The following is a 26,556-nucleotide window of genomic DNA, read 5'->3' as shown; positions in this document are numbered from 1 at the left end:
GGAGGAACGCGCACAGGTTGTCGGTGATCTGGACAGCGGCGCGTTCCTCCTCACAGCCGCCAGTGACACCCAGCAGCCTGCGATGCCATAGCAACCCAGGCCACCCGCACGGCATCAAGGGGACCCCTTTGTTCCTCGTCCTGGCCGGGCTCCCCTGTGCCCCATACCGGGCTCCCCTGTGCCCCCATAGCGGTCGCTATGGCAAAAGTTCTGTCACTGCCTCCACTGCTAGATCTATGTAGCCAAACCTCATTATAAGTCCCATCTGTCCACAGACCTTTATATATGTGAGACTGATACTCAGAGCTCTCTCTTTCCTGCCTGCTGCTGGGTGAAAAGACTGAGCTCTGACAGAACACTAAAAAGGTACAAGTGCTGCATGTTTGATTTGAGGGGCCCAATAGGGGGCATCCTGTAAGTCAGGAAGGGACTTGAGTTTAGTTCGTTGCTCAGGCTAGCAAATGTTTTGTTTCGCACTATGGACTTGCTGTACAAAGCCCTCCTGCATTGTTACTAGGGATGCACCGCTACTCGTAATCGCCCAAATGCTCTCAATGCCTATCCCGATAGCAGAACTTCCGGTATCAGGAAGCCGGGCAGAGAGTCAATACCCCCCACCTGACTTCCTGATTGGCTGATGGCCATCGTGAATGGTTTCCTGATGCCAATCGATGAGCCTGTCCCTGTTACAACACATACGTTTTTTTCGACACATGCTTTTGTTGTATCAGAGGTAGGTATGTTTCATCAAGTGATCAAACACTCTGAGGTCTTAAATTGGGCTGAGGACTCTGGTGGAAATGAAGGGTTAGTCCACTCAAAATCATGGCTGCACAAATTCCAGAAGCCAGGTAGCCAATGTTCTTTAAAATTCACAGCTGGTACCCAACTTCTAAGGTTTTTCCTCTAGTTCAGTGGTTCTCAACCCTTCTTGGGCCGGGACCCCTTGGTATAATTTGTGGTGACCCCCAACCGTAAAATTTAGTGATGCACCAATACTAGTATCTGTGTGGGCCCTCAGGAGGCTATGCGGGCTCACAGGTGGCTAGTGGGACTCTTTGATGGCGTCCAGTGTGTGCTCTGTGGTGCCCAGTGCGGGCTCTGTGGTGCCCATACACTCACTTCCCCTCACTCCTGCCTACTCCCCTCTCTCTGATCCTCTCCGGCCGCTGCTGCACCATCTAGGAGAACTGACACTGCTGCGCTAGGGTGAGGCCGAGGAGCCTCTTACCTAGAGCAGCACAAGGCATGTAGGGACCCCCTCAACTGTGAGTTGCGACCTACTTTTGGGTCGCGACCCACAGGTTGAGAACCACTGCTCTAGTTGTTGTCAATGAAGCCGGCTCCTACAAAAATCTTGCTGGTTCCTGGATTGGACAGACTGGCTCCTGAATTTCATATTAATTTGACCACCCCTGCCCTGAAGTGACATTTCTGGGAGTTTTGCACTGGCTTCTTATATATTTTGGAAATATCAATGGTGATGTCTCACAGTCCCTGGGTCTGTTCTTGTTCTTGTCCACCTTCAAGACCTGTAAACCCTTACAGAACCTGCTCCAGAATAGTCTGCCCATGGCTCCTAAGTGGAGCTCTCTTTATCCAGCAGGGCCATAAAACCTTTGTCTTTCCCTGAGCAGTCTCAGACAACAGCAAGGAAAGGGGAGACTGAGGAGATGCTTCCTCCTGCCTGCAGCAGAGGGGAGATTGAGGAAACACTTCCTCCTGCCTGCAGCACACTGATCACTGAGGGAGGGGAGGCTGAGGAAATGCTTCCCCCTGCCTGCAGCAGACTGATCACTGGGGGAGGGGAGACAGAGGAAATGCTTCCTCCTGCCTGCAGCAGACTGATCACTGGGGGAGGGGAGACTGAGGAAATGCTTCCTCCTGCCTGCAGCACACTGATCACTGGGGGAGGGGAGGCTGAGGAAATGCTTCCTCCTGCCTGCAGCAGTCTGATCACTAGGGGAGGAGACAGTGAAATCACGCGGGGAGTGCGGCCCGCACCCGCGTGACACCATTGTAGGGGTGACAACAAAATGACTGACAGTCATTTTGGTGTCACCCCCCTCTGAAAAGTCAGGCACTCGGTCAGGAGGAGGGGATGCTGGGAGGAGAGACTGAGGAAATGCTTCCTTCTGCCTGCAGCAGACTGATGACATCATCACAGCCTAGGCAAAGCCACTGACTGCACTGACTGGAGATCAAGGGAGGCTTTATAATGATAGAAAGTCGAAAAGGTTCACGTTAATTAAAAAGCAATTTGCTTTACCAGTATAAGTCTGCTTTAGAAGGGCTCATTCACATGGGCGTGCACGTCTGTGGGGCGGATGCACGTAGCGGACAGTGTGCGTCCAAGTGCGGGAACCCGGGCATACACGGGTGTGCAGGTTCAGGTCGCCGTGTAGCCGCGCGGGTCCTCCCATAGGGATGTACTGGTGGCTGCATGCAAATTACACGCAGCACCTGTTCCTCCCAAGAGCGGGTCTCTGCACGTGCGCGCATGCTGTACGCATGTGCACGCTCATGTGAATGAGCCCCTAAGGGTCGCTGGATGATCGCCCCAGTGCCATCTTTTTCTTTTCTCTCTTTCAGATCTCAGTATAAAAAAGAATCTGTCTCTCGACTGCGCTTAGCTGCATGACGCCACAGTAGCACTGTCGTCCGTACAACAATACCCAGGGATCCTTGCTGCCCGCGGACATCTGATAACATGATTCACTTAATGACATTGTGTATCGGACATGAATTCTGAGGCAGTGAGGCTGCGTGTTGGGAATCTGCAGAGGAGAGGGCTGCAGAGAGGGGCGTTCGGCCTCTCAGATGCAATTATATCGCCGTGCGGTTCAAACGGCAAACTGGAAATGGCCATTAACCCGCGCTCGCTCCTTTCCACGCTTATATAACAGCCTTTCAATGCCATTCACGGAGGCTGTTATATTGGGAAATGACAAGTTCAAATGCTAAGGCCGGGAATCGCAGCCCGCTGCGGAGGGGGATTGCGCTACAAAAGGGGGGAATTCTCGCTACTAGAAAAGCAATGGAAACCTTTTGTGTGAGGAAAAATAGATGACTGCGTTGTACTGATCTCTATTATATGGAACTGACGGCATAGCAGTGACCGGAGACGTGGAGTTACAATGTTGGTAGCTGTGCAGGATTGTACAACGCATTGCAAAACTTTTAAAAGAAGTTAAAACTTTATCATGTAAGATTAATTACAATGTAACATTTAAACCACAGGGACACGATTTTGCTGACTCGGAGTATTTATTCTCTTCCATGCATGCAAAGCAATCCAATTTGGCTGCCTCTGAAACAAGTAAATAAAAAAATCAGAACCTCTCCTATTGTGATAACCCAGAGGAACCAATTAGAACCCAACTTCTCCTATTGTGGTAACCCATAGTAACCAATCATAATCCAGCCTCTCCTGCTGTCATAACCTATAGTAACCCATCAGAACCTAAACTCTCCTGGTGTGATAACCTATAGTAGCCCATCAGAACCAGCCTCTCCTGGTGTGGTAATCCACAGTAGCCCATCAGAACCCAGAATCTCCTGCTGTGATAACCTATAGTAGCCCATCAGAACCCAGACTCTCCTGCTGTGATAACCTATAGTAACCCATCAGAACCTAGCCTCTCCTGGTGTGAGAACCTAGCCTCTCCTGGTGTGGTAACCTATAGTAGCCCATCAGAACCCAGACTCTCCTGCTGTGATAACCTATAGTAACCCATCAGAACCCAGACTCTCCTGCTGTGATAACCTATAGTAACCCATCAGAAGCCAGCCTCTCCTGGTGTGAGAACCTAGCCTCTCCTGCTGTGATAACCTATAGTAGCCCATCCGATCCTAGCCTCTCCTGGTGTGAGAACCTAGCCTCTCCTGGTGTGGTAACCTATAGTAACCCATCAGAAGCCAGCCTCTCCTGGTGTGGTAACCTATAGTAACCCATCAGAAGCCAGCCTCTCCTGGTGTGGTAACCTATAGTAACCCATCAGAAGCCAGCCTCTCCTGGTGTGGTAACCTATAGTAACCCATCAGAAGCCAGCCTCTCCTGGTGTGGTAACCTATAGTAACCCATCAGAAGCCAGCCTCTCCTGGTGTGGTAACCTATAGTAACCCATCAGAAGCCAGCCTCTCCTGGTGTGGTAACACATAGCAACCAATCAGAACCCAGCTTATCCTGGTGTGATAATCTATAGTAGCCCATCCGATCCTAGCCTCTCCTGGTGTGGCAACCTATAGTAACCCATCAGAACCTAGCCTCTCCTGGTGTGGTAACACATAGCAACCAATCAGAACCCAGCTTCTCCTGGTGTGGTAACCTATAGTAGCCCATCAGATCCTAGCCTCTCCTGGTGTGGCAACTTATAGTAACCCATCAGAACCTAGCCTCTCCTGGTGTGGTAACACATAGCAACCAATCAGAACCCAGCAGTCCCACCACCCTGTAGTTTCACAACAGCTGGAGTGTTGAAGTTGCCCACCCCTGGAACAGACCTTTTGGAAGCTGATAAAGCTTATTTTTTTTAAAGGATGTAGCTGGAGGGAAACAGCAAGGTGAAGAGATTTGGTGTATTAAAAGTGGTATATTAAATAAAGATAGAAACAAAGTGGTAACTCACAAACATGACAGTAAAGCAGCACATCTCAGGCCACTGGAGTCCAGGACAGTTGAAGCCCGCACACCATGGCCAATAGCGGTAGAACGTGAAGATCACCAGCACTCGCAGAATGACGTAAACCTTAGTGTGTATTTATTGAAGAAAAATCGCCACATGTATCAATCAGCCAATGTTTCGGGGCCACGCAGGGTCCCTAACTCAGGGCAACATAGTGACCAATGAGGATGAAAGTCCAGGAAGCTGCAACTTCAAAAACAAGACAGCAATGGTCGTTCCCGTCTTTTTGTCCTGAGAAAGGTTCATCCAGAGCTATCACCGACCTATATCAAGCATAAAGCCTGAACCGCTCGCCTTCTCCAAGACCAGGGACTCACCAGTTAGGGAAGTGATGACAGGGATGGCATGCACCTTTCAAGCAAGACACCCAGAAAAAAATAAATAAATAGATAGATATGTAAAATAATATAAAAAGCAGCTTTTTCTGCAATATTTGATTTTAATCCAGAGCAGTCCCCCTGCAGTATTTCATTTCTGCCACTGGATGTCCTCAGTCTTCCGGGTTGAATGATGGCCAACTCACTTCCTCTGGGAACAGGCTGTCATGGACCCGCCCCCTGAAAGAGGCTTCATTGAGTAGCCTAGGCTTAGAATAATACTGGACTGAACTCACCCATCATTAAGTGTGCACCGTCCAGTTCGGGAATGAAGACTGTCCAACACTGCCGCTGCCAGAATAGGGACCCTGTGACATCACTGGACAATCCAAAACCAGAAGACCATTGGAAAAATAGTAAATACCATTATATATATTATCTTACGTGCACTTGTCCTTTCCAACATGGCTGTCCTGGTTACACATTGCCCTTCACAACATGGCTGCCCTAGTTACATATTGCCCATCACAACATGTCTGCCCTTCACAACATGGCTGCCCTAGTTACACATTGCCCTTCACAACATGGCTGCCCTAGTGACACATTGCCCTTCACAACATGACTGCCCTAGTTACACATTGCCCTTCACAACATGGCTGCCTTAATTAATCATGGCCCATCACAACATGGCTGCCCTGGTTACACATTGCCTTTCACAACATGGCTGCCGTAATTAGTCATGGCCCTTTCCACAATAACAGCCCTAATTACATATTGCCCTTCGCAACATGGCTGCTCTCCCAGTTGCAAAATACTCATATTCCTTATCTCTCCTTTGACATATTTGACCTTCACAACACGGCTCCCTTACTTTCACATTTCCCTTCACAGCATGGCTCCTCAATGCCACTCACAACATGGCGCCCAGAAGCTACAGCTTTCGCCCTCCACAAGATGGCGCCCGATTCATTTGCCCACCACAAGATGGCCGCGCAATGCTTCCTGTTTCCATGCCCTCCAAAAGATGGCGTCCTACGTATCCCTGCTATTGGGAAACGGAAGTTCCGTCCTGGATTGATGAACATGGCGGATTGAGGGGAAACTGCGGGTGGATGTTATGGATAAGAAGAAGGTGTTGGAGGTGACGGCGGCCTCGGTGAGTGATTTGCACACAACATTGTCACGCCGGCTCTTTCCTCGCATGCTAGGACTTATAGTCCCTCCGGTCTTCTCGGGGCTCTCTGACTGTCCGCAGAACACTGAGGTCTTCTGTAAATAATTTCCAGGGACACTTCTGACTTGGGAAAGGGAACCATTGATTCGAGGAGAACGTGTATCACCTATCAATCAGACTCCAGCTTCTCCTGGTCTGGTAGCCCATAGCAACATAGTTACATAGTATTTGGGGTTGAATAAAGACATACGTCCATCAAGTCCAACCCATATAGGTCCACGCATCATCTCATTCTTAGGGATACTGGTATCCCTGGATATTACGGTCCCTCAAGAAATTGTCCAAACGTTTCTTGGACAAATCTACACTCTTGGCTGAAATCACTGCCGATGGCAGTGAGTTCCAGACCCTAACCGCTCTTACTGTAAAGAACCCTCTTCGCCCATTGTGCTGGAATTTTTTCTCCACCAACTTTAGGCGGCGGCCTCTAGTCTTTGTAATGAAGTTAATCTCAAACAGTTTGTTGACAATGTTGCCTATAAAAAGTTAGCAAGTTAGTTAGGCAGGAACGGTCTTTCCTGAACCCGTGCTGATTGTCATTAACTATGCCGTTATCCTTAACAAATTTTACCAACCAATCAGAACACAAACTCTCCTGATGTGGGCACTTATAGCAACCAGTCAGAACCCAGCTTCAGCTGATGTATGACCCACAGCCTCTCCTGGTGTGAGTTCTGCTTGGTTGCTACAGGTTACCAGCGCTTTTGCAGAAGTTTTATTTACAACAGATCATGCTAATGGTGGTAGCCCCCACTCCCATACATATCTCCCCATCCCACTCTTAGCAACCAGGGACGCTCTGGCCGGCATCCCGCCCAGCTCCTGGCAACCATCAACCTTATTGGTTGCCAAGAGCTGGGTGGGACCCCATCCAGAGCATCCTGGGTTGCTAAGAGACGTCTGAGGGCCATACACATCTCCCTGCCTGGCTGTTAACAACCTGGGATGATCTGGCTAGCGTCCCGTCCAGCTCATGGCAACCAGTTATGTCACTGATTGCCAGGAGCCAGACGGGATGCTCTGGCCAGAGTGTCCCGTCTGCATACACATCTCCCTGCCTGTTCTGGTTGCTAAAAGCCAGGCAGGGAGACGGGTGTGGCCCATACACATCTCCACACACGGCTCATAGCAACTAGGGATGCCCTGGCTGGCGTCCCGCCCAGCTCCTGGCAACCAGGCAGGACGCTGACCAGGACATGCCAGGTTGTTAAGAGTCAGGCCAGGAGATGTGTATGGCCCCTACACATCTGGCTCTTAGCAACCAGGGACGCTCTGACTGGTGTCTCGCCCAGCTCCTGGCAACCAGTGACGTCACTGGTTGCCGTGAGCTGGGTATGGTGCCAGGGGCGCAATCTTATGTAGATACATCTGTCGGGACAGGGAAGCTCTTTTTTTTTTCTCCCCCCCGCATCTGGTCACAGGAATATTGTAACCCTGTAGGCTTCTCTCCGGACATGAAGGGGACAATCCCCACCAGGTCAGGGGCGCTAGTTGTGCACCCCCCTGCTGAGCAGCAGGGACTAGGAGCACTTATCCTCCTTTTGAGAGCAACAAATCAGATCTTTTTAATTTTCTTGGTATGATCCGCCTCTGTTCTTACATAGTCTGTATTCTTCTGTAGCTGGTCGACCTTAAAGCCGAACTCTTCCGCAAACAAGAAGAATTCAAGCACGAGAAACTTTCCAAAACTACAGACGGGCCGTCAAAGTCAAAAGCAGTCCTCAAGGTAAGCTCCTCAAAATATTTTTTTGTTCTTCCCATGTGTGTTTTACTGAACAAAAAGATCTTCATCATCATTCCATCTATCTATCCTCATCACTGGTTGACATGCACTGCAATTGTCTATCTGTAGCCAGGCTATTAACTGGCTAGAAAAGCCTAAAAACTGAAAGAAACGAGACGCATTCATCTCACCGTTTCCAGCAGAGAACATTTCAATTTTTTTCCCCCCCAGAAACCTAATATCTGGAATAAGCAGAATGTCGGGGTCACAGCCCGGGCAGAGAAAGATGCAGAGCAGAAAACTGAAGAGGACAACACGCTGGACAAATCCAGGTCAGTGATGGGGATCAGTCGTGTTTGTACAAAAGCGCACCTATCAGTTTGGAGAAGTCAGTGTACAGTAAAGGTGGTAGGCAGGAGTGGTAGGCATTGCCCTTGCTCTTTAATTGGGTGACTGCCTACCTTGAAGTCCCATTAGGACAAGGGTGAGCAAACTACAGCCCTCCAGTTGTTGTAGAAGGTGTTGCAAGATTCTGTTAGTCTGAAGTAAGGATGCACCAATACCGTTTTTTTCGGTATCGGGTACCGATATTTTACCCAGTACTGATACCGGTGCCGCGTGCCCAGATTATCAGGAAGTTGGGCGGCGGAAAATGACCCGCCGCCTGGCTTCCTGATTGCCTGAGAACCCGGTGTTCTTTTGATAGATTACACTTGCCGGGGCTTCCTGACCAATCCGAAAGCTGGGCAGCGGGTCATAAGGTGCCGTCCAGCTTCCTGGTTGGTCAGGAAGCCAGGCTGCATAGCTTCCCGGCTTCCTGATTGGCTCAGAAGCCTGCTTCACTTGTTCCTAGGCAGCCTGGCTTCCTGACCAATCAGTAAGCTGGGATGTGGGTCATTACATGCCACCCGGCTTCCTGATTGGCTAGGAAACCAGACTGCCTAGCAATAAGTGAAACCGGCCTCTTAGCCAATCAGGGAGGCGGGTCATAACCCACCACCCGACTTCCTGATTGGAAAGGAAGCTGGCTCCATGCTCCCTCGGCACTGCTGGTCAGAGGGAGATCTCCCTCTGACCGCAAGTTCTGTTATCGGAGGTAAATATCAGAGCATTTGGGGGGAATACGAGTATTGGTGCATCCCTAGTCTGAAGCATGACTTCCTGAGACATATCTGTGATGGGTTTTGTATTTTTTCACCACAGCTGGAGGGCCCGAGTTTGCCCACCTCCGCATTAGGATATGTACTCGGCACATCTAGATTAGATGTAATTTGCAATCTTTTTATCTTCAACTTTTTCTCTGTTGTAGGAAGAGGTTGGAGGAGAAAGCTCTCCTGTACGAGAAGATGACCAAAGGCGACTTTCCAGGTAAGCTTAGAAGGAACTGATTCAGATCATTACTGTGTGATCTATGGAGGACTCCATTCCATTTTAGTATCATGGCACTGACTGTGTCCTCTGCCCATGCTCATCAGAGACATGAATAGATGCAGAAGAGAAAGCGGGCCAAGAAGAATCTAGCAGGTTCTGCACCACACTTTATGGAGAGTTAATAAAAGTAGACTAATGTGTTTCGGGGGTTATATAAACCCTTCCACCAGAGTGAGAATTTTGTTTTTAAATGTTTTTGATTGGAAGGTGATCCTAAAGGTATACTATGTAAAGTGTTAGGGCAAAATCCTGCAGTACATGCACATTCCCCATGTTCTATTCCTCTAAAAACCCTGCAGGCACAGAAAACTATATGTTCATCTGCTAGTAATGCATTTAGCTCCTAAGGCCTGTTGTTGGTGGAAAGCACACAGCAATTTTGTGAACTGACAGGTGTCATCCCTGCCCATTTTATTTTTCTAAACTACTGAATCCCTCCTATTCTCATCGCCACAACACAACAATTTAAACATGTTCACATTAGAGGTGAGGAGATTAAGGGGGGATATGATTTCCATGTACAAAATGTTTAATGGTGGTAGCAACATTAGCGATAAACTGTTTAAAATTAACTCCGTTACAAAAACTAGAGGCCAGCACCTAAAATTGGTGGAAAAAAAATTCCAGCACAAGGGGCGAAGGGGGTTCTTCACAGTAAGATCAGTTAGGGTCTGGAACTCACTGCCACAGGCGGTGATTTCAGCAAAGAATGTGGAATTGTTCAAGAAACTTTTGGACGATTTCTTAAGGGACCGTAATATACAGGGGTACGGGTACTCCTAGAATGAGATCCTAATAGGTTGGACTTGATGGACTAATGTCTTTATTCAACCTCAAATACTATGTAACTATGTAACATAGGAAGTAATTCTTCTGCAGTCCAAGATAAGAACTGAGAGGACTATTTAGACTCTCAGATGACTGAGGAAGTTTGCACAGGACAGCTCTGAGTTTCTGGCAGGATCAACAGGGTTTTATTTGGTTTCAATAAAAAAAAATTATTGATGTCTCTAATAAATACAGCAGAATGATAATGTTTGAGGGTTTGGACAGTGAACTGCAAGTAGAACTGAAAAATCTGACTGCTGGCGAGTGCCAGTGGCCAGTAATGTGGTTGATGACAAATTGCAAACCTGTAACATTACAGGCAAGTGCAAGCAATCGTATAACATAGAAACGGGTGCAGAGTAAAGGAAGAATCCATCCGCACTCCATCCCACACTGAATCAGTTTATTGAAAATCCATCAGTGACACTGAGTCCTGCCCAATGTCTGCCACCTCTGACATGTTTCACCCAATCCTAAGGTTGGTCATATGACTCAGCCCAGGATTGGGTGAAACATGTCAGAGAGGGCAGACCTCAGTCAGGAGTCCGTGTCACTGATGAATTTTCAATAAACGGATTCAGCATGGGACGGAGTGTGCCCGGATTCTTCCTTTACTAAATGCCTGTTTGGTTGGCACAAAGGATGCACTCCTGCCAGCGAGCGCCCGGCTGTCGTTCCCCTGCTAAAGCCATGGAGGAGCGATGCTTTATTCCTATGCTTGGGTATAGAAATGGGTGCAGCCCTCATAAAGCTAAATAGATGCTGCTCGGGAATGGGTTTGTTCTGGGTGGTATGAGTATGCAGTGCTGCAGCCCAAAAGCTACCTTAGCCCAAAATGGGTTGTGGATAGATGAGTGAGTCAGGGGTCTGGCAGAAATCAGAAAGGGGGTGAGACGGAAATGAGAGCACAAATATTGCAAACATCTTATGTTTTGATGATACTTTGTAATAAAATGTAATTGACACAATATGACACTTGTTATTAGGGATGCACCGATATATTGGCCGCCAAAAATGGCACTTTTGGCTAAATGCCGAAAGTGAAATTTTTCTGCCGCTATAGCGGCGCATCCCTGCTTTCTTTCCTCCCCGCTGGGCGCTGCTCTGTGTCCCAGCGGGGAAGACAATCTGTCACTCACAGGCGGCCAAGCACTGCGGGAGGAGAGCGCTGTGAGCGGCCGGCGTCTCTCCGCACCACCTAGCCTCCTATCACAGATCAGAGGAGAGCGGTGTGTGGGCGGAGACAGCCGGCGCTGTCACAGGAGACTGAGCTCTCTTCCCGCACCGCTCGCTCAGCCTCCTGTGACAGCTGGCAGGAAGGAAAGCGAGGTACAAGCAGTCAGTGATCGGTGAGTGTTTGTAAATAATTGAGGACATAGCATGTTGACTATATCCTCAATTTATGAATGGGAAATAATCTACATCACCTCCTGTCCATTCATGATTGTGGTTATAGTAACCATACTACGTCCTCATGTTATGAATGTACGGGAACACTCAGTATAGAGGATTCCTGTTCATTGATAACGGGCTGCAGAAAAAGAGATTGAGGACTCTGTGTCTCTGAGGACTCTGTGTCTCTGAGGACTCTGTGTCTCTGAGGACTCTGTGTCTCTGAGGACTCTGTGTCTCTGAGGACCGTTTCAGCGGAACATTTCTTTTTTTTTTTTCCTTTTCGGTTTTAAAATTTTCATTTCGGTGCGCCTCTACTTGTTATATGTGTATTAGATCGTATTTAGTACCTTATCTGTGTATACACTGAGTGGCCAGATTATTATGACCACCTGACGTTTGTTGGCAAATTAGCTATAATTTGGCGCTGAAGTTGCTAGAGGGCCAGACCATTATAAATAGGGAAGCAGGTTGTTTACCACGACAGTAGAAGTGATTTTTCTCTGAAGATAAGGGGAAACAACGCGATTTAACAGCCTTTGAACGCGGGATGATTGTTGGCACTCGGAGCCATGGAGCAAGTATCAGCAAAACAGCAGAATTCAGCAGAAGAAGAGCAGCTGTTGTTAAAGTGTTTAAAGACCAGACTGTCAGCCAAAAATCTGGGTCTGAACGTGCGAATTGTGGCCGTCAGCGACCAGTCAATGTTAGGGCAGAACGGGGGAGGGGCAAGACTGGTACAAGACAACAGAAGGGCAACAGTGCCGTGTCAGATTCCTCGCATCGCCTTTCAACATCTTGTAGAGTCACGAGGCGGCCCAGCGAAGTACTGATGGGGTGGTCATAATAATCTGGCCACTCGGTGTATGCTGAACATGGGGACGTACATACATGCAGAGTTGGGCTTAAACTTCCTGGGATGCAGCCAACCCTAAATGATAGAAATGACTGTGATTATGTTTGTAAAATAGGCATTTTTTTTATCTACTCTTCTACTTTCTCTTCCCACCTACGTGTCTGAAAGGTTAAGTAAGTTGTTATTCATAATGGCCTTTGATTTCTCTCCATTGACGATATAGCATCATCACAGCATTGTGTATGTATCAGCACGTACAATTGTGACTTATCCAGGTTCAGAGCCGGGCCGTTCTGCATCTATTGGCCTCGCTGTCGCTTCAACTCATTATCGGTAAATTGAGGTGCTCAGCGCCGACACAGCTGGTCCTTTTATGTACGAGACGAGAGCCTCTCATCCGGCGCACTTCACGCACTCCTTTTAAGTCGCTCTTGTGCTGCATTGAAGCGCGGCATCAAAGCCCCGTTTACAGCTCCCATTATTTATATATTTTCACGCCAGCTGATGCTGGAACATTCTGCTTAACCATTCCTTTCTCCTGCGTTAATAACACGTCCTCTCGCCTGGCAGATGAGGAGACGGAGGAGCTGTACCTGGTGGATTTTGCACAGAAGATTATAGAGAAGAAGAGAGAGGTGCAGATGTTGTGTCATAAAGAGAAGATAGACAAAGAGGAGGAGGATGCGAGAGCTCCAGATCTGCCAGTTCCTGCTCCTAAAGACCCCGGGGAAGAATGGTGAGTGTGTTTTATAGCAGTGGTTCTCAACATGTGTAACCTCAGGACCCACATTTGTCCTTGGTCATTAAGTCGCGACCCAAGTCACACTGCAATGGAACGCACAGCATTGCAGTACCACGTGTTGCGGTGCGGGCTCCCATACCAGAGCGTACAGTAGGTGCGATTGCCTGGTGCAGTGCATTAGTGGCGTGAGACTGTGTGATTAGCGCATTGCTTGTACAGCTCCTTTGCATGTCCTGTAGAGGTCTGAAGAGCCAGAATGTGACGTCACTCCAGTCCAGGCACCTTTTACAGGACATGCGAGGGAGCTCTAAGCAATCCATTTATGGATGGAGCTCCCTCACGGCCGTACCGTCAGCCCACCCCACCTCAAGCTGATATTTTGAATGTCTGCTTGGCGCAAGAATTGACTGTGTTGTGCTAGGAGAAGGCTGAGGAGCCTCTCGCCTAGAAAAGTAGAAGGCACGCAGCGACCCAATGAACACGGGGTCAAGACCCACCAGTTGAGAACCAAGGTTGTAGAGGAAATACTCCATGGCATTTTTTTATTTAAAAAAAATAATCCAAAAACTGATATTGGTATTTTTTAAACTAGCTCTGACACCTGTACACACCCTACATTGCTACTATATGCCTATTCATCAATAATGTTGCCATTACATGAGTTTAAAAAAAACTCACTAAACTTACTAACATGGTAAAGTCTATGTTCAGTTTTTTTATGTTGTATGTTTTATTATGTTCTCTATTAAGAAAATACACTTTGCATGGTCCAAAGCTGCCCTCCACATCCTGCAGTGCTGGTTCCACTTCCTGGAAGCCAAGGCTGTCAAAGACGCACACCCTGGAGCTTGCATCATCATGCAGGCCTGGGCTCAGTATTGTGCCGCAATAAGGACTGCCCTTCCCTGGAGGATAGAAGATGAGAAAGAAGATGCAGATGTATACAGGAAATAGTTAAAAAAATGCGGATGGAGGAAAGGGAGAGCAGCGCACAGAATCGGGCTTAAATCCTTTGAGATTTTAGTAATTGGGTTTACATGTACTTGAACCAGTTGTGGGGACACCAAGTACACGGGGCATGTGTAGTACCATCCTGTCCTTGTGGCCCTCTGTCGACCCTACCCTCTCCCCACAGCTACGTTTTGTTCCTCTGAATTGGTGCTGACACTGTCCTTCCTTCTGCAGGGTGGCTACTTTTGTTCCCCATGGTCTCTGTGTGTGTTGACAAGTAGTCACCGCTTTAAGCTCACTCCCGGGATGGACTACAATCTCATGTTTAGTTTATTAATTTGTACTGAGATTGTAGCCCATCCTGGGAGTGAGCTTAAAGCGGTGACTACTTGTCAACACACACAGGGACCATGGGGAACAAAAGTAGCCCCCCTCCAGAAGGAAGGACAGTGCCAGCACCAATTCAGAGATTCGAGGATCTACAGCCGAGTGACACACAAATAAGATACATTGTTGTTCATAGTTAAGGTTCCTGAATGCATTTTTAAGATTTAACTCCGGAGTTTAGTGTCACTTTAAAATAATCTGTGGTGATCCTACCATGAAGGCCCTTGTTTAGTCTCTTCCTGTTATAGGGTGACAATGCTCTTTCCCTGTCTGTCAGTTGTCATCCTTTATAGTAACACAGACTTCCAGTGGAGACTAGAAGACTACATTGTGCAGGTCCACTGTTGTCACAAACAAGAGAACTGCACTAAAAAAATGCCACGCTGCCATCTCCGGAGTGCATGTAAACATGAAATGGATGCAAAGGGGCAGCACTTCAATATGATTTACAACAATACCTGATGATCCTGCCATGAAGGTCCTTTTACAGGCATTTCTTGTGTAGTGTGACAATGCGCTGTCCTTATCTTTCAGTTATGCTTTGCCACCCTGTTACACTCTCTCCCAATGGAGACTACAAGTGACTGTGATAATGCACAATGCTTTACTGTTGTCACCATCAGGAAACCCACCCTAAGTAATGTTGTGCAGCCATCGCTGGAGTGCACATAGACTGCAAGGCAGCTGCAGAAGGTCATCAGCACTGGGATGTAACGATGGATAGAGGACATGAAAACATAATCTTATTGAAAAAAATGACAGTTGTTTATGATACAGTCAGCCCTCGTTCACACCTGAACGTTTTGTAGCGCGTTCTACGCTTGACGAACGCTCTACAAAACGCTCAAACATGAAAATCCCATTGTTTTCAATGGGTCTGGTTCACACCTCGGCGTATTTCAGCCCGTCCATAACGCGCTACAAAACGGCCCACGCCTGAAAAGGTACAGGTACTACTTTGGGCCGTTTTTGTTGCGCGTTTCCATTGGGATACAGCCAAGTAGCCCTCGGAAACGCGCGTTTTGTAGCGCAAATTTTTTACCGCTAATCGCGGGGACAAAACGTGTGACAGACGCGCATATGCAATACGCCTAGGTGTGAACCAGGCCTGAAGGTTTAGACCTTTTCATTCTGGGGTGTATAAATGTTTGTGTGATCAGATGTAATCTTTCCGTAGGGTGGATTATGTCGATTCTCTAGGCCGATCGAGGCGCTGTATGAAGAAGGACCTCCCAGACCTGTTGAAAATGGACAAAGACCTACAAGGAAAAAAGTAAGACACTATAGCATGTGACTAGTATAGAACGGGTATGGTGATTGTGAATGTTCCATCAAAGTCAGTGGTTGTGATGGAAATTCTGATTTTAGTATTCCTTTCCAGAAGTATAGCACAGTAAAGCCTTCTGAGGCCAGAAGATATTCACTTTCCTCATTTAAAAAAAAAAATACGAGGAATATGCCTTATTTTAGGGCAGAGGAGGGAGCCATGCAGATCAGCCAGATGCACATTCAGAGCTACTGGTGGATAGTACAAATAAAGCCAAGTACTATCAAGCCGTTTATACCAAGCTGCATACAGCTATTTCCGGCTTATTGGCCATCATCAGTGCAGCGTACATACTGATTTGGTTGGAGGGCTTTGTTGATTCCTTTAGTCCCTTCTCACCATAACCTGTATGATAATACAACGTTATAAGAAGTATGATATTCCAACCTCTGTAACAGCTAAAATGGCAAACCATATAACACAAGCCGAGGGTGTCGGCTTTGATTATTAATAATAATGATAATCACTAGATGGGGACCTGATGGAGAACTGCAGGCCTCGCTCTACTGATTGACAGCAGCAGTGGGCGGGTGCAATAGCTAGTTTGCTATTACAAAGTGAAATAGCCAATAGGAATCTAGCTATGCATTCCAAGCAGAGCACTTTCCGGGAGAAAGTGTTTCTCTCCCGGGCGGCCGGGAGCCGCTATCTAACAGCGGGAGACTCCCGGCGACCCCTGGCAAATTGTCATTCGACCCCCGAAGGGGTCCCGACCCACAGGTTGAGAACCGCTGCTCTAAACTCTGCAAAACATCAAATGTTACACGCATATGTGACGCTTTACTCTCCCCTCGTTGTCTCTACAGACCGGCGGCTGCTCAAGGAAAGACTTTACTGTCTGAGGATATGAGACGGGAGATGCAAAGAGAACAGTGGGAGCAGGAAGAGGAAGAAGCAATGAAGAGACCGATTGGTCCCTTACATTATGAAGACATAAGAGACAACGGTATGGCAGCTGAAACTGTGCGATTGCTCATATGCAGTATCGGCTTCACCTAGAGAAACTTTGCTGTTCCCCATGATCTATCAACACTTCTTGTAATAAACCAAACATGCAAATTACATGCAGTGTCCCTGGTGGGATGGACCTCAATGATGCATGCCTAATGGCATTCTGTACTGCCGTTGTTACGATCTGTGATCATTTTTTTTTTAACTTGTTTCATATTTTTTGCTATTGCAGAGGCCAGGCAGCTGGGTGTTGGCTATTTTGCCTTTGCTAAGGATGAACAGAACCGTCGGAAGCAAATGGATACGCTGAACATGTTGCGAGATCAGGTAAGGGGCACGGATAAAGGTAATCGCAATTGTAGAGTGAGCTGCAGTGCAGAGGACTACATGAGGGAAAAATATGTGGCAGCAATGGTCCAGATTGGGGCCTGGGTTGCTGGTCTTTTGTTTGCAGTTAGAGCTGCTTCTTTTGGAAGTCATTTGATGCAGGTTGATGCAACCTTGGAGGTTAATTGCAGTTCAAAGGCATCTATGAAGGAATTCTGAATAATCTCAGAAGCCTTAAAAACTGATAAAAGCCCCCATGCCCCCCCCCCCCTCCCCTTTTTTCCCCCTGAATCAGATTCCCTACAGCAGAAAATATGTGATTAGCAAAAGAGATAGTCCAGAGCACACTTTCTGCAGGTAGAGGTATGATTAGTAGAGGGATAGAGATGCACTGTGATTGGCCAGGGGAGGAGGGGTGACTTGTTTTTTTTCCAGCTGCCCAGATAGAGCAGGCAAAGAAGATCCGGGAGCAGATTGGAGGTGGTGGGCAAGTGCCGTGTGACATTGCTACTATTTACCGCAGCAGGGGGGGAAGGTGAGCTCTGTCAGGCTGTACCAGTCCACATGGTTTTGAATGGTGGTTCTGTCAGCTCCTCTTTTAGCATTATTTTTATTTAAAGGGGCAGGAAGATTACGATGGGGATGAGGTAATGTTATTACGATAGAAGTCCCACCGAATGCCATGTCACAAATCCAAAATGAACACTTAGAAAACTCCTTGAATATAGTCATTTACTGGAAACGTCATCAAGTATCATGAATTTTCTTTTCTTCTTCTTGCAGACTGAAGATCAAAGGGTAAAGCGTGAGCGCTTGAAATCAAAGCGTAAAGCCATGTTGGACGCACGCCTCGCCAAACTGCGGCAGCGTAAAATGAAACATGGGGAAGGAGAGGAGACGGAGACAGCTCAGGGTGGGTGAAAAGAAATGAAATTAAGGATATTCAGATTCTATACTTTCCAGTCAGCCAATCAGATTGTGTTTTCTTTTTCTCCCATAATGCTCTGGTAGAATTAAAATGGTTATTTGATTTTTGGTAAAAGCAAAATACATTTATCAGTCAGTCTGATGACGATGACCATGTGACCCGTTTCCTTTGTATATGTGCTAAAGATCTGTGTAGCTTTTTCTTGTGTATATCAATGTGCAGTATTTATATTTTCTCTATGTGACACAGAAGCTGAGGAGGAACCGATCGGACCAGAGCCAGAAGAGACCCCTGAGCTGGAGAGGAAGGTAGAAGTCCTCATACAGGAGAGGAGAGATACTAAACCCGGCGTACCCCATGTCAGGGAGTGGGACAGAGGAAAAGGTAAGACTTGACGGTGTAGAATGGTAGATTTATATATTCCTTTTTTATTACAGTTACTTATATCGCACCTTTTATTTTACACTTTACACACTCTACATTCACATCAGTCCTTGCCCTAAAGGAACTTACAATCTAAGGTCCTTATCTCGCATACATACATAGAGATTTTGACAGGAGCCAATTACCTTCCAGCATGTCTTTGGAGTGTGGGAGTAAACCTGCACATGCACAGGGAGGACATGCAAACTTCATGCAGATAGTGTCCTTGTGTGGATTCAGTGACTCTCAGTGCTGCAAGGCAGAAGTGCTAAACACTACTCCACTGTGCCACCCAAAATCATATCTACAGATGGGTACTCACAATCTGTATTAGATAAAAAAATAGCATGCATCATATAAGCCCACCAAATGTATTCTGCAATGTGTGCACAGACCTCCCCTTTACATCTCAATGTAATTCAAACAATCCAGCTAACATGCTTCTGGGGCCAAGCGCCCTTTATCAGAATGACCTGGTATCAGGGCATAAGACCAACTCATACATACTAGGGCTAAATTAGACAGGAGCCAATTGAGGCCAGGTTCACACCCGCACGATCCGTGACCGCGCGGCAATCGTGCACGATACTGCGCGGATTGCCGTGCGATCACCGAGTCGCCCACCACTGCTGATCACGCTGGCGGTGCCATTATTTTCTAATGACACCCATGTCGCGCCTGGGTGGATCGAGCGGTTTCCCGCCGTGATTCCACCCGTGCAATCGAACACGATCACGGCTAAAACAGCCGCACGTTGTGTGTCGCAAAAAAAAGGTACATGAACCTTTTTTCTGCGTTTGCTGCACGGATGTAGCCCCATTGAAATCAATGGGGCTGCGCGTCCAGGATCGCCTAGGTCTCCACTGGCCCTAACCTGGCAGCATGTCTTTGTAATGTGAAAGGAAACCGGAGTACCCGGAGGGTGGACAAGGCAAGGCAAACTCCATTCAGATGGTTTGGGCCTGAATTCAAACCGAGGGACCCCAGTGCTGTAATACAGGAGTGCTAACCACTTATTTACTGTGCTGCTTGGTAGTCTATGGGGGTCTTACACAGCAACCCATTCCAATTTTAACATTCGTATTTCCCTCTGCTAGCTTCATGCTTTTGGTTCAGTTCCAGTGATGAACTCCTGGGTCTGTGTGCTTCTTTATGCAATGCAGGTGGATCATGGCCAGAGCGAGGAGCTTGCAAGGTGCTATACATAGCTTCCTGAAAACATCACAGCACCCGCCTCTGTACTCCTGTCAAGAGCCCTCAGCCCTGATGCAAATGCAGCCTGCCTAGGAACACCCACTCCTCCAGACTGACATCCACCCATTAGGGCATTTTGATATTTGCATAATTCCTCCCAAGAGCCAGCCCACTGCTTGCAGCAGGGCTGAGGGCTCTTAAATGGAGTACGGAGGCAGGGTGCTGTGACGTTTTCAGGAAGCTATGAACAGCACCCTGCTGGCCCCTCCCACCACCCATGATTTGCACCACATTTGCAGAAACGGCTAAGTTAAAAAAATAAAATGTAATGAATATGGATCAACAGTTGAGCACCATTGTGGGGGGAGTGATATATAAGCTTCAGCAGTCTGGTCTGTTTTTAGCATGACATCTCCACCTTCTCCTCTTTCACTTCAGAATTCACGCTCGGCAGATGGTCCAAAATCCAAGATGACCTGAGAAATGAACGAGAGCCAGAGTTTGCACCGCCGTCCGTCTACGCTTCAAAACAAAATAAAAAGAAAAGGCGTCAGAAGAGAAGGAGGAACCAGGCAGGACCTTCAAATGACACAACACGATTGGATCATGGACACAACCAATATGCTCAGGAAGCCCCGGGGTCCAACACGACCTCCAAGGTGGATGAGAAGAGACTGGATGAAATGTTGTCTTATTACAGGAAGGTGACCTGATCTACAGCACTGTGCACAGATAATAGAGGAGGGGTTCTCTACTCCACAGCAGTATGTCCCAAATATTAGTTGGCTTCATCATCACAACATCTGCCCTGTCTAAGGACTGACATGCTGGTTCAGCTAATAGCATTTGGTCACATTCAACTGGACTTGTTCTGTAATGTTGAAGATGTTGTGTAGCTCATGTAAGCCACTTCTTCAGTTCCAATGAGTTTCAGGAAGATACCCCAACATTCATATCCCCACAGATAGCACAGACCCCTTCATTCAGTCAGCATGGGATGTATGGATGTTGATTTTCCAAGAACATGGGGAAAGTTGTGGAAGACAGATGGTGTTGAGGGCCTGCGCCCCTGCTCAGGTATGCTTGTTCCAGTTTGAGGTAGATGGCCTCTTTCATGCCTCCTGTTGTCCTCTCTGTCAAAGATGTCCACCTCACTGTCCTCAGCAGAATGTCTCATTTCCCGAAGCTGCAGATTCTTAACTTCTATAAATGGCCTCCTATGTTGGGCCATTTGGTTTTCAGAGGTTGCTCTGTCTCCCCAGTGTATTATTATTATTATTATTATTATTATTAAGGATTTCTATAGCACAGGTCATTGCGTTCCTCACTAATCTCCACTGCTTGTACCAATTTACTTGGCTTGTGTTTGGATCTTCTGGATGAATAAGAATATGGACACAGGCACTCCAAATGCAAGTCAAATATGTTTATTTATAGACGCACATGCAGCAATTTTACACTCAGTGCAACGTTTCGGGGGTCTCGCAGGAACCCCTTCATCAGGCAGAACAAGTGCTGACGTGCGTCCATAAATAGACGTATTTGATTTGCATTTGGAGTGCCGGTGTCCATATTCTTATTCATGTATAGAGATGGCTGCCATCCGTTGACTACCGTGGCACCCACCTAAATCTGTATGGGAAAAGTGGTCAGGAGTGCGATGGGTACATGGACTGCAATCGGATCTTCTGGATGCACACGCATCTGTCTCAGTTTGAAGGACACAGGAATGCAATGCATGTCACAGATCCATCTGAGTCTTCCCATGGAGATTGGGATTGCAGTGTCTATGCTAGCTATGTGGATATATATTAAGGGCGCACCAATATATCGGCCGAAAATGGCACTTTTGGCATATTGCTGAAAGTGCTATTTTCTGACCGATACAGCTGTGCATCCATTCTTTGTCTCCTCCCCGCTGGGCGCTGCTCTGCTACCGGCGGCCGAGCGCTGCGGGAGAAGAGCGCTGTAGAGGATTCTTATTCATTGATAACTGGGGCTGCAGAGAAAGACATTGAGGACTCTTCATTGTAATTGTAACTGTGTGGATTTAAATGCTGGGGTATGTTCCTGATACTTATTAGAACTGAAGAAGGGGCTGGATTGGCTATGAAACATCTTCCGAATTACAGAACAAGGTCTCATAAATGTGATGAACAACTATCTGCCCTGACTTACTTATATTGATAGATTGATGTCTTCTGTTCCCCTGGGCCTGTCTGTGGGTTCCTTGTGTTGTTCACACCCTGAAAAATCCAACATCTAATCAAACCCAAAATGACCACTAGAACCCAATCAGAGCTCACTTCTGGTATGTACCTGAGTGTGCAGTATTATGACTGCCGGCCGTACAACCATAATGGTTCTCGATGGTCAAGCTTGTAGCGCTTTAATATAATAAGACTGTCCCCTGTAGGAGTGCTACAAAGTATAGTTTTTATCCAAGGTAAAGGTGCCAGGGGTTCTATACCAATCACAGCTGTCAGTCTAACACTGTCAACATGCGTACAGAAAGGGAGGAAACACTGATAGTCTTGTTGGGAAAAGACAAGTGTCCATCAAATTTAACCAAAAGACACAAATACAGTTAAAAATCTGCATCCTCAGAATCACAAACCCGCAAAAAAAAAAAAATCAATCACAATTTGTAACGGAGGAAAGAAAATCCTTCCTGTTCCTCTAGGTCAGTGATTTCACAACCCCGGGGTACGTGGCAGCACATTTAGGAATGCATGAAAATATCTTTATAATGGTGGAACAAGACTGTGTCAGTGGGGAGTCAGGGACTGAATGGGTGCAGGAGGTCTGCAGAGTACTCCAGCGGCTGCATTTTGCAACACTCATTCTATAGTGCCGGCTGAGTGATGTGCATTTTGCTTCTTAGAAGTGCAAGGAGCCCTAGAGCCAGGGAATCCAGTGTCACACCACAAAGAGACCCCCAGGATAACACTGGACATACCACCGCAATATGGCATACCCCATAGAGCACCGCACCCCAGCTCGCCCCTTCTTCCCACTGACACCGACACAGTGGCTTTTCAGCCCCGCCTATTTCTGCTATTTGGCCACACCTACCATTCGGCACGGCAAGCCACATGCTTTACTGTTAGCCCCACCCCCTCTGAGGGGTACAGTTTATACAAATGGACTGCCAAGGGGTACGCAAGCCTTTCCTGTACGCCTCTTCTCGATTCAAGTAGTTTGAGGTCCTCCATGCCCCCCTCCATCATCGGTGCACTGCTGCTCCTACATTGTCCTATCAGCCGGCTGGCAAGGGAGTCTGGCTGGGTAGGTTTACTGCATCATAGAAAAGTGAGGTTGCTGAACCGTTGTGCGTGGATCATAAGACCGGCTATACAGCAGATCAAACAGCTCCCATGTCTGGTATTGCAACTGTGTGTATTTAGCTTACCTGGAGGTCAGCTCAACAGTGCTTGTATCAGGTCCTCCCTGTGATTTGCCCTTTGTAAGCATGTTCACAGTGTTAGACATTTTGGCCTGTGTTTCAGTGACTGTGATAAGAAAAAAAACATAATAAAAGTTTTTGGTTTTCGTGTTTTGTCGTCTTGTGATCATCATTATAGCTTTTACCTGGGCAACTGCATCTGAGCTGAACACCATTCCCTTCAGCTGAATGGACTCCTCCAACTCGGCACCATCAAAAGGGTGCAGGTCACATGCTCCTCCATGACTGTAAGGTGCCAGCGGAAAGGCACAGGTAAGGTGAGTAACAGAGGATAGGAGGTGTACTAGCTTTCATATACACTATATTGCCAACTATTGGGACACCCTCAGGTGTTCCGATCCCCTCCATGGCCCCCGGTGTATAGGATGAGGCACCTCGGCGTGCAGACGCTTCTACAGACATTGGTGAAAGAACGGGTCGCTCTCAGGAGCTCAGTGACTACAAGCGTGGTACCCTGATAGGTTGTCACCTGAGCAATAAGTCGTTCTACGGACTAAGACTAGGATGCCATTAAAGTTCATGTGCGTGGAAAGGCGTCCCAATACTTTTGGCAATATAGTGTATATAATATTTGGCATGAGTTCCCCTCTGTGGACAGCAGTGGGCAGCAGTGTGTAATAAACTCAATGAGTGCTCCCAAGTCTGGATTTGGATGGCGGGTGGGAAGAGCCAATGACAGAATAATCTTCATGAATAGTCATTCTTTTACTTGCAATGAAATTGAGTAATACGTGGTTCAGATATATTTATTTTATCTTATATTGAAACATGTTTTCTTTATATAAGAGTAAACATACGGAATTGTCTTTGTTTCACTTTTGTCTTGTACTAAACAAAAAGTTTAATCATTATCTATTAAAGTGACAACTCCGTAGCTAAATCCTAAAACTGCATTCAAGTCCCTCAACTATGAACAACAATGTATCTTATTCGGTTGGAGATCCTCCAATCATCTCTGAAATGGTGCCGACACTGTCCTTCCTTCTGGAGGGGGGCCACGTCTGTTCCCCATGGCCCCTGTGTGTGTTGTAAAGTAGTCCCCGCTCCAAGCTCGCTCCCGGGATGGACTACAATCTCAATACAAATTGCTAAACTAAACATGAGATTGTAGACCATCCTGGGAGTGAGCTTGGAGCGGTGACCTATTCGTTCCTTGCAGCTGCACGTAACGAAGTGGATGAGAGTTCCCTGGCCGCAGCTGATTGGGCTAAGCTTGAAAGGATGTGCAAAACGTATCAGAGAAGGGGCGCATTTTCCTGCTTGAAGCTACACATAACAAAGGGGCGGGGAGTGCCCCAGCCACTGCTGATGGGGCCTGGGAGGGGGATGTGTCCCCGCCAGTTTTGCATGTGCATGAGCTAACTCGGTGCACACTGAGCCCGCGCACATCCCTACTGATGATCACGCCAGTGACTTCCTCTGGTTCGTTGGTGGTGGCAACGCTCTGCAGGCTCATCTGCTTTCTGCAGCGTAGCCACTGCTTGTGCGCATTCTCTGCTCTGCTGTTCTGTATAGTGGGCGGGACCAGTCTGCTGTGAACTGCAATGACAGGAGAAGCCACTGTCAATCAAACACTCAACCCGTCAGGTAGTGCTGAAGGTGATGGCGGCCTGAGGGGGTGGGAAAGAGGGTTTGATTGACAGACAATATTGAGTTGGCCCGTCCTTTGCAGCTATAACAGCTTCAACTTTTCTGGGAAGGTGTCCACAAGGTTTAGGAGTGTGTCTATGGGAATGTTGGACCATCCTTCCAGAAGCGCATTTGTGAGGTCAGGTACTGATGTCAGACGAGAAGGACAGGAGGAGCCACTGTCAATCAAACACTCTTACCCGCCCCGTCAGGTGCTGCTGAAGGTGATATCGGCCTGAGGGGGTGGGAAAGAGAGTTTGATTGACAGTGGCTGCTCCCGTCATTGTAGTTCACAGCAGACTGGTCCCGCCTCCTGCTCGGGCCATGCAGATTAAAGAAAAGGCAAGATGGTCATGTGACCTGGGAAAAAGGCGGAGAATAAAAGTACTTGGAAGCATTTTTTTTGGCACTGCTCTCCAATTGGATTCTTCGAGGAAATCGCCAATCTGGATTCGTGAAAACTACATTTAAGTTTATACGCCTTTAAGTCCTTTTTCAACTAAAATCAGCATCAGAGGTGCCAAAACTTTCCTACGGCAGCAGGAACAAGGCCGATGAAGTATGGACGTCGCTCTTCCCGTTAAATGCCCCCAGAGGTGGAATTACTTTAAGGATGGAATGGAATTGCTATCCTTGCATGTTTTAGCATGCATTAAAAAAGATAATTGTCTCACAGCCCCGGCTCATTAAAATATAACTTTCCTTCCCCCTGGAGACCTCCGCCACCTTACCCTACAATCTGCGCCGCGACGCGCTCTCCATCCGCCTCTTTAAAAACCGTCCCAGAGGCTCCGCTGCCCTTTTCCCAGCTCTTCCAATGTGCTTAGCACACAGCATCCCCGGTCCCCCGTGTCTGCTCGTCTCGTTGTCTCCGGCTTATTCCAAATATTTATACTGCATGCGCACTTTTATGAAGCGGCGGCCTCTCAATTAGAATCCTTTATTACCCCGAAGGCCCTCCGGGTTTCGGCGCAAGCTGCTAATTCCAACACTAGGGGGGTAATGAGACCATTATTCACCGGCTTTGACACCCTTTTGTCACAAACGAGCGCTCGGGATGCTGACTTAACAGGCTCCGTAATGCGAGGGGACGCCATTAATGTGCTCCGGGTTCCGGGAACGACGGCGTAAAAGAGCTTTTTCGCGCTCCTGACACCGCTATGTTGGATGGATAATTGTGGCATGCGGAGGCCACTGGGACCTATTGAGGCCTTAAAAGGAACCTGGCATGGAATAAAGCGAGCTTCTGAGTAAAATCTAAGCTGAGCGCCCGAGTAAGTAACTGAAATGTGTTCAAAAGAAATTCAGATCGGCATCCAGAGAATCCCAAAACTGTCCAGTTCCATGAGACATCCCGGTGTGCCGGTCACATGATATATAATAGGGGTAGGCAACCTCGGCACTCCAGCTGTGGCAAAATTACAAATACCGCCATGCCTCTGCCTCTGGGAGTCATGTGTGTGGCTATTAGTCTTGCAATGACTCATGGGACTTGTAGTTTTAATACAGCTGGAGTGCCAGAGTTGCCCACCCCTGCTCTATAATGTCAGGAATCCGTCTCCATGGTCCTAATCAGGGCTGTGTGTTTGAAGTCATGCAAGACTCCACGTGCAAAGGAACTTTCAAACATGTCTGCACCATATGTGGGAATCCCATCCCTACCATGTAGTTGAATCAGACGTCCTGTTGAAATGTGAAGTACGCAATTAATATCTCTCTCCCCCTCCCCCATACTTTCCCCTCTCCCCCTACCCCTCCCTCTTTC

The 26,556-nt window shown here is 47.5% G+C and overlaps 1 protein-coding gene across 1 annotated transcript; it reads left to right on the top strand.

Annotated features, from left to right (window-relative positions):
• Nucleotides 1-6,119: 6,119 nt before the first annotated feature.
• On the top strand, nucleotides 6,120-20,479 carry CCDC174 (coiled-coil domain containing 174). The gene is made up of 11 exons (XM_018555230.1): nucleotides 6,120-6,158; nucleotides 7,858-7,962; nucleotides 8,191-8,291; nucleotides 9,269-9,327; nucleotides 13,037-13,202; nucleotides 15,724-15,819; nucleotides 16,680-16,819; nucleotides 17,057-17,151; nucleotides 17,935-18,064; nucleotides 18,329-18,463; nucleotides 20,135-20,479. Exons 1-11 carry the CDS (start codon nucleotides 6,120-6,122, stop codon nucleotides 20,407-20,409), a joined length of 1,341 nt encoding a protein of 446 aa, XP_018410732.1. The 3' UTR covers nucleotides 20,410-20,479.
• Nucleotides 20,480-26,556: the final 6,077 nt, after the last annotated feature.

The sequence above is a fragment of the Nanorana parkeri genome, unplaced genomic scaffold (genome assembly GCF_000935625.1).
Source record: "Nanorana parkeri isolate BGI_ZX_2015 unplaced genomic scaffold, ASM93562v1 scaffold188, whole genome shotgun sequence".
Classification (NCBI taxonomy): Eukaryota; Metazoa; Chordata; class Amphibia; order Anura; family Dicroglossidae; genus Nanorana; species Nanorana parkeri.
Note: the sequence above shows the minus strand (reverse complement) of the source record. Positions and strands in the feature narration are given on the sequence as shown.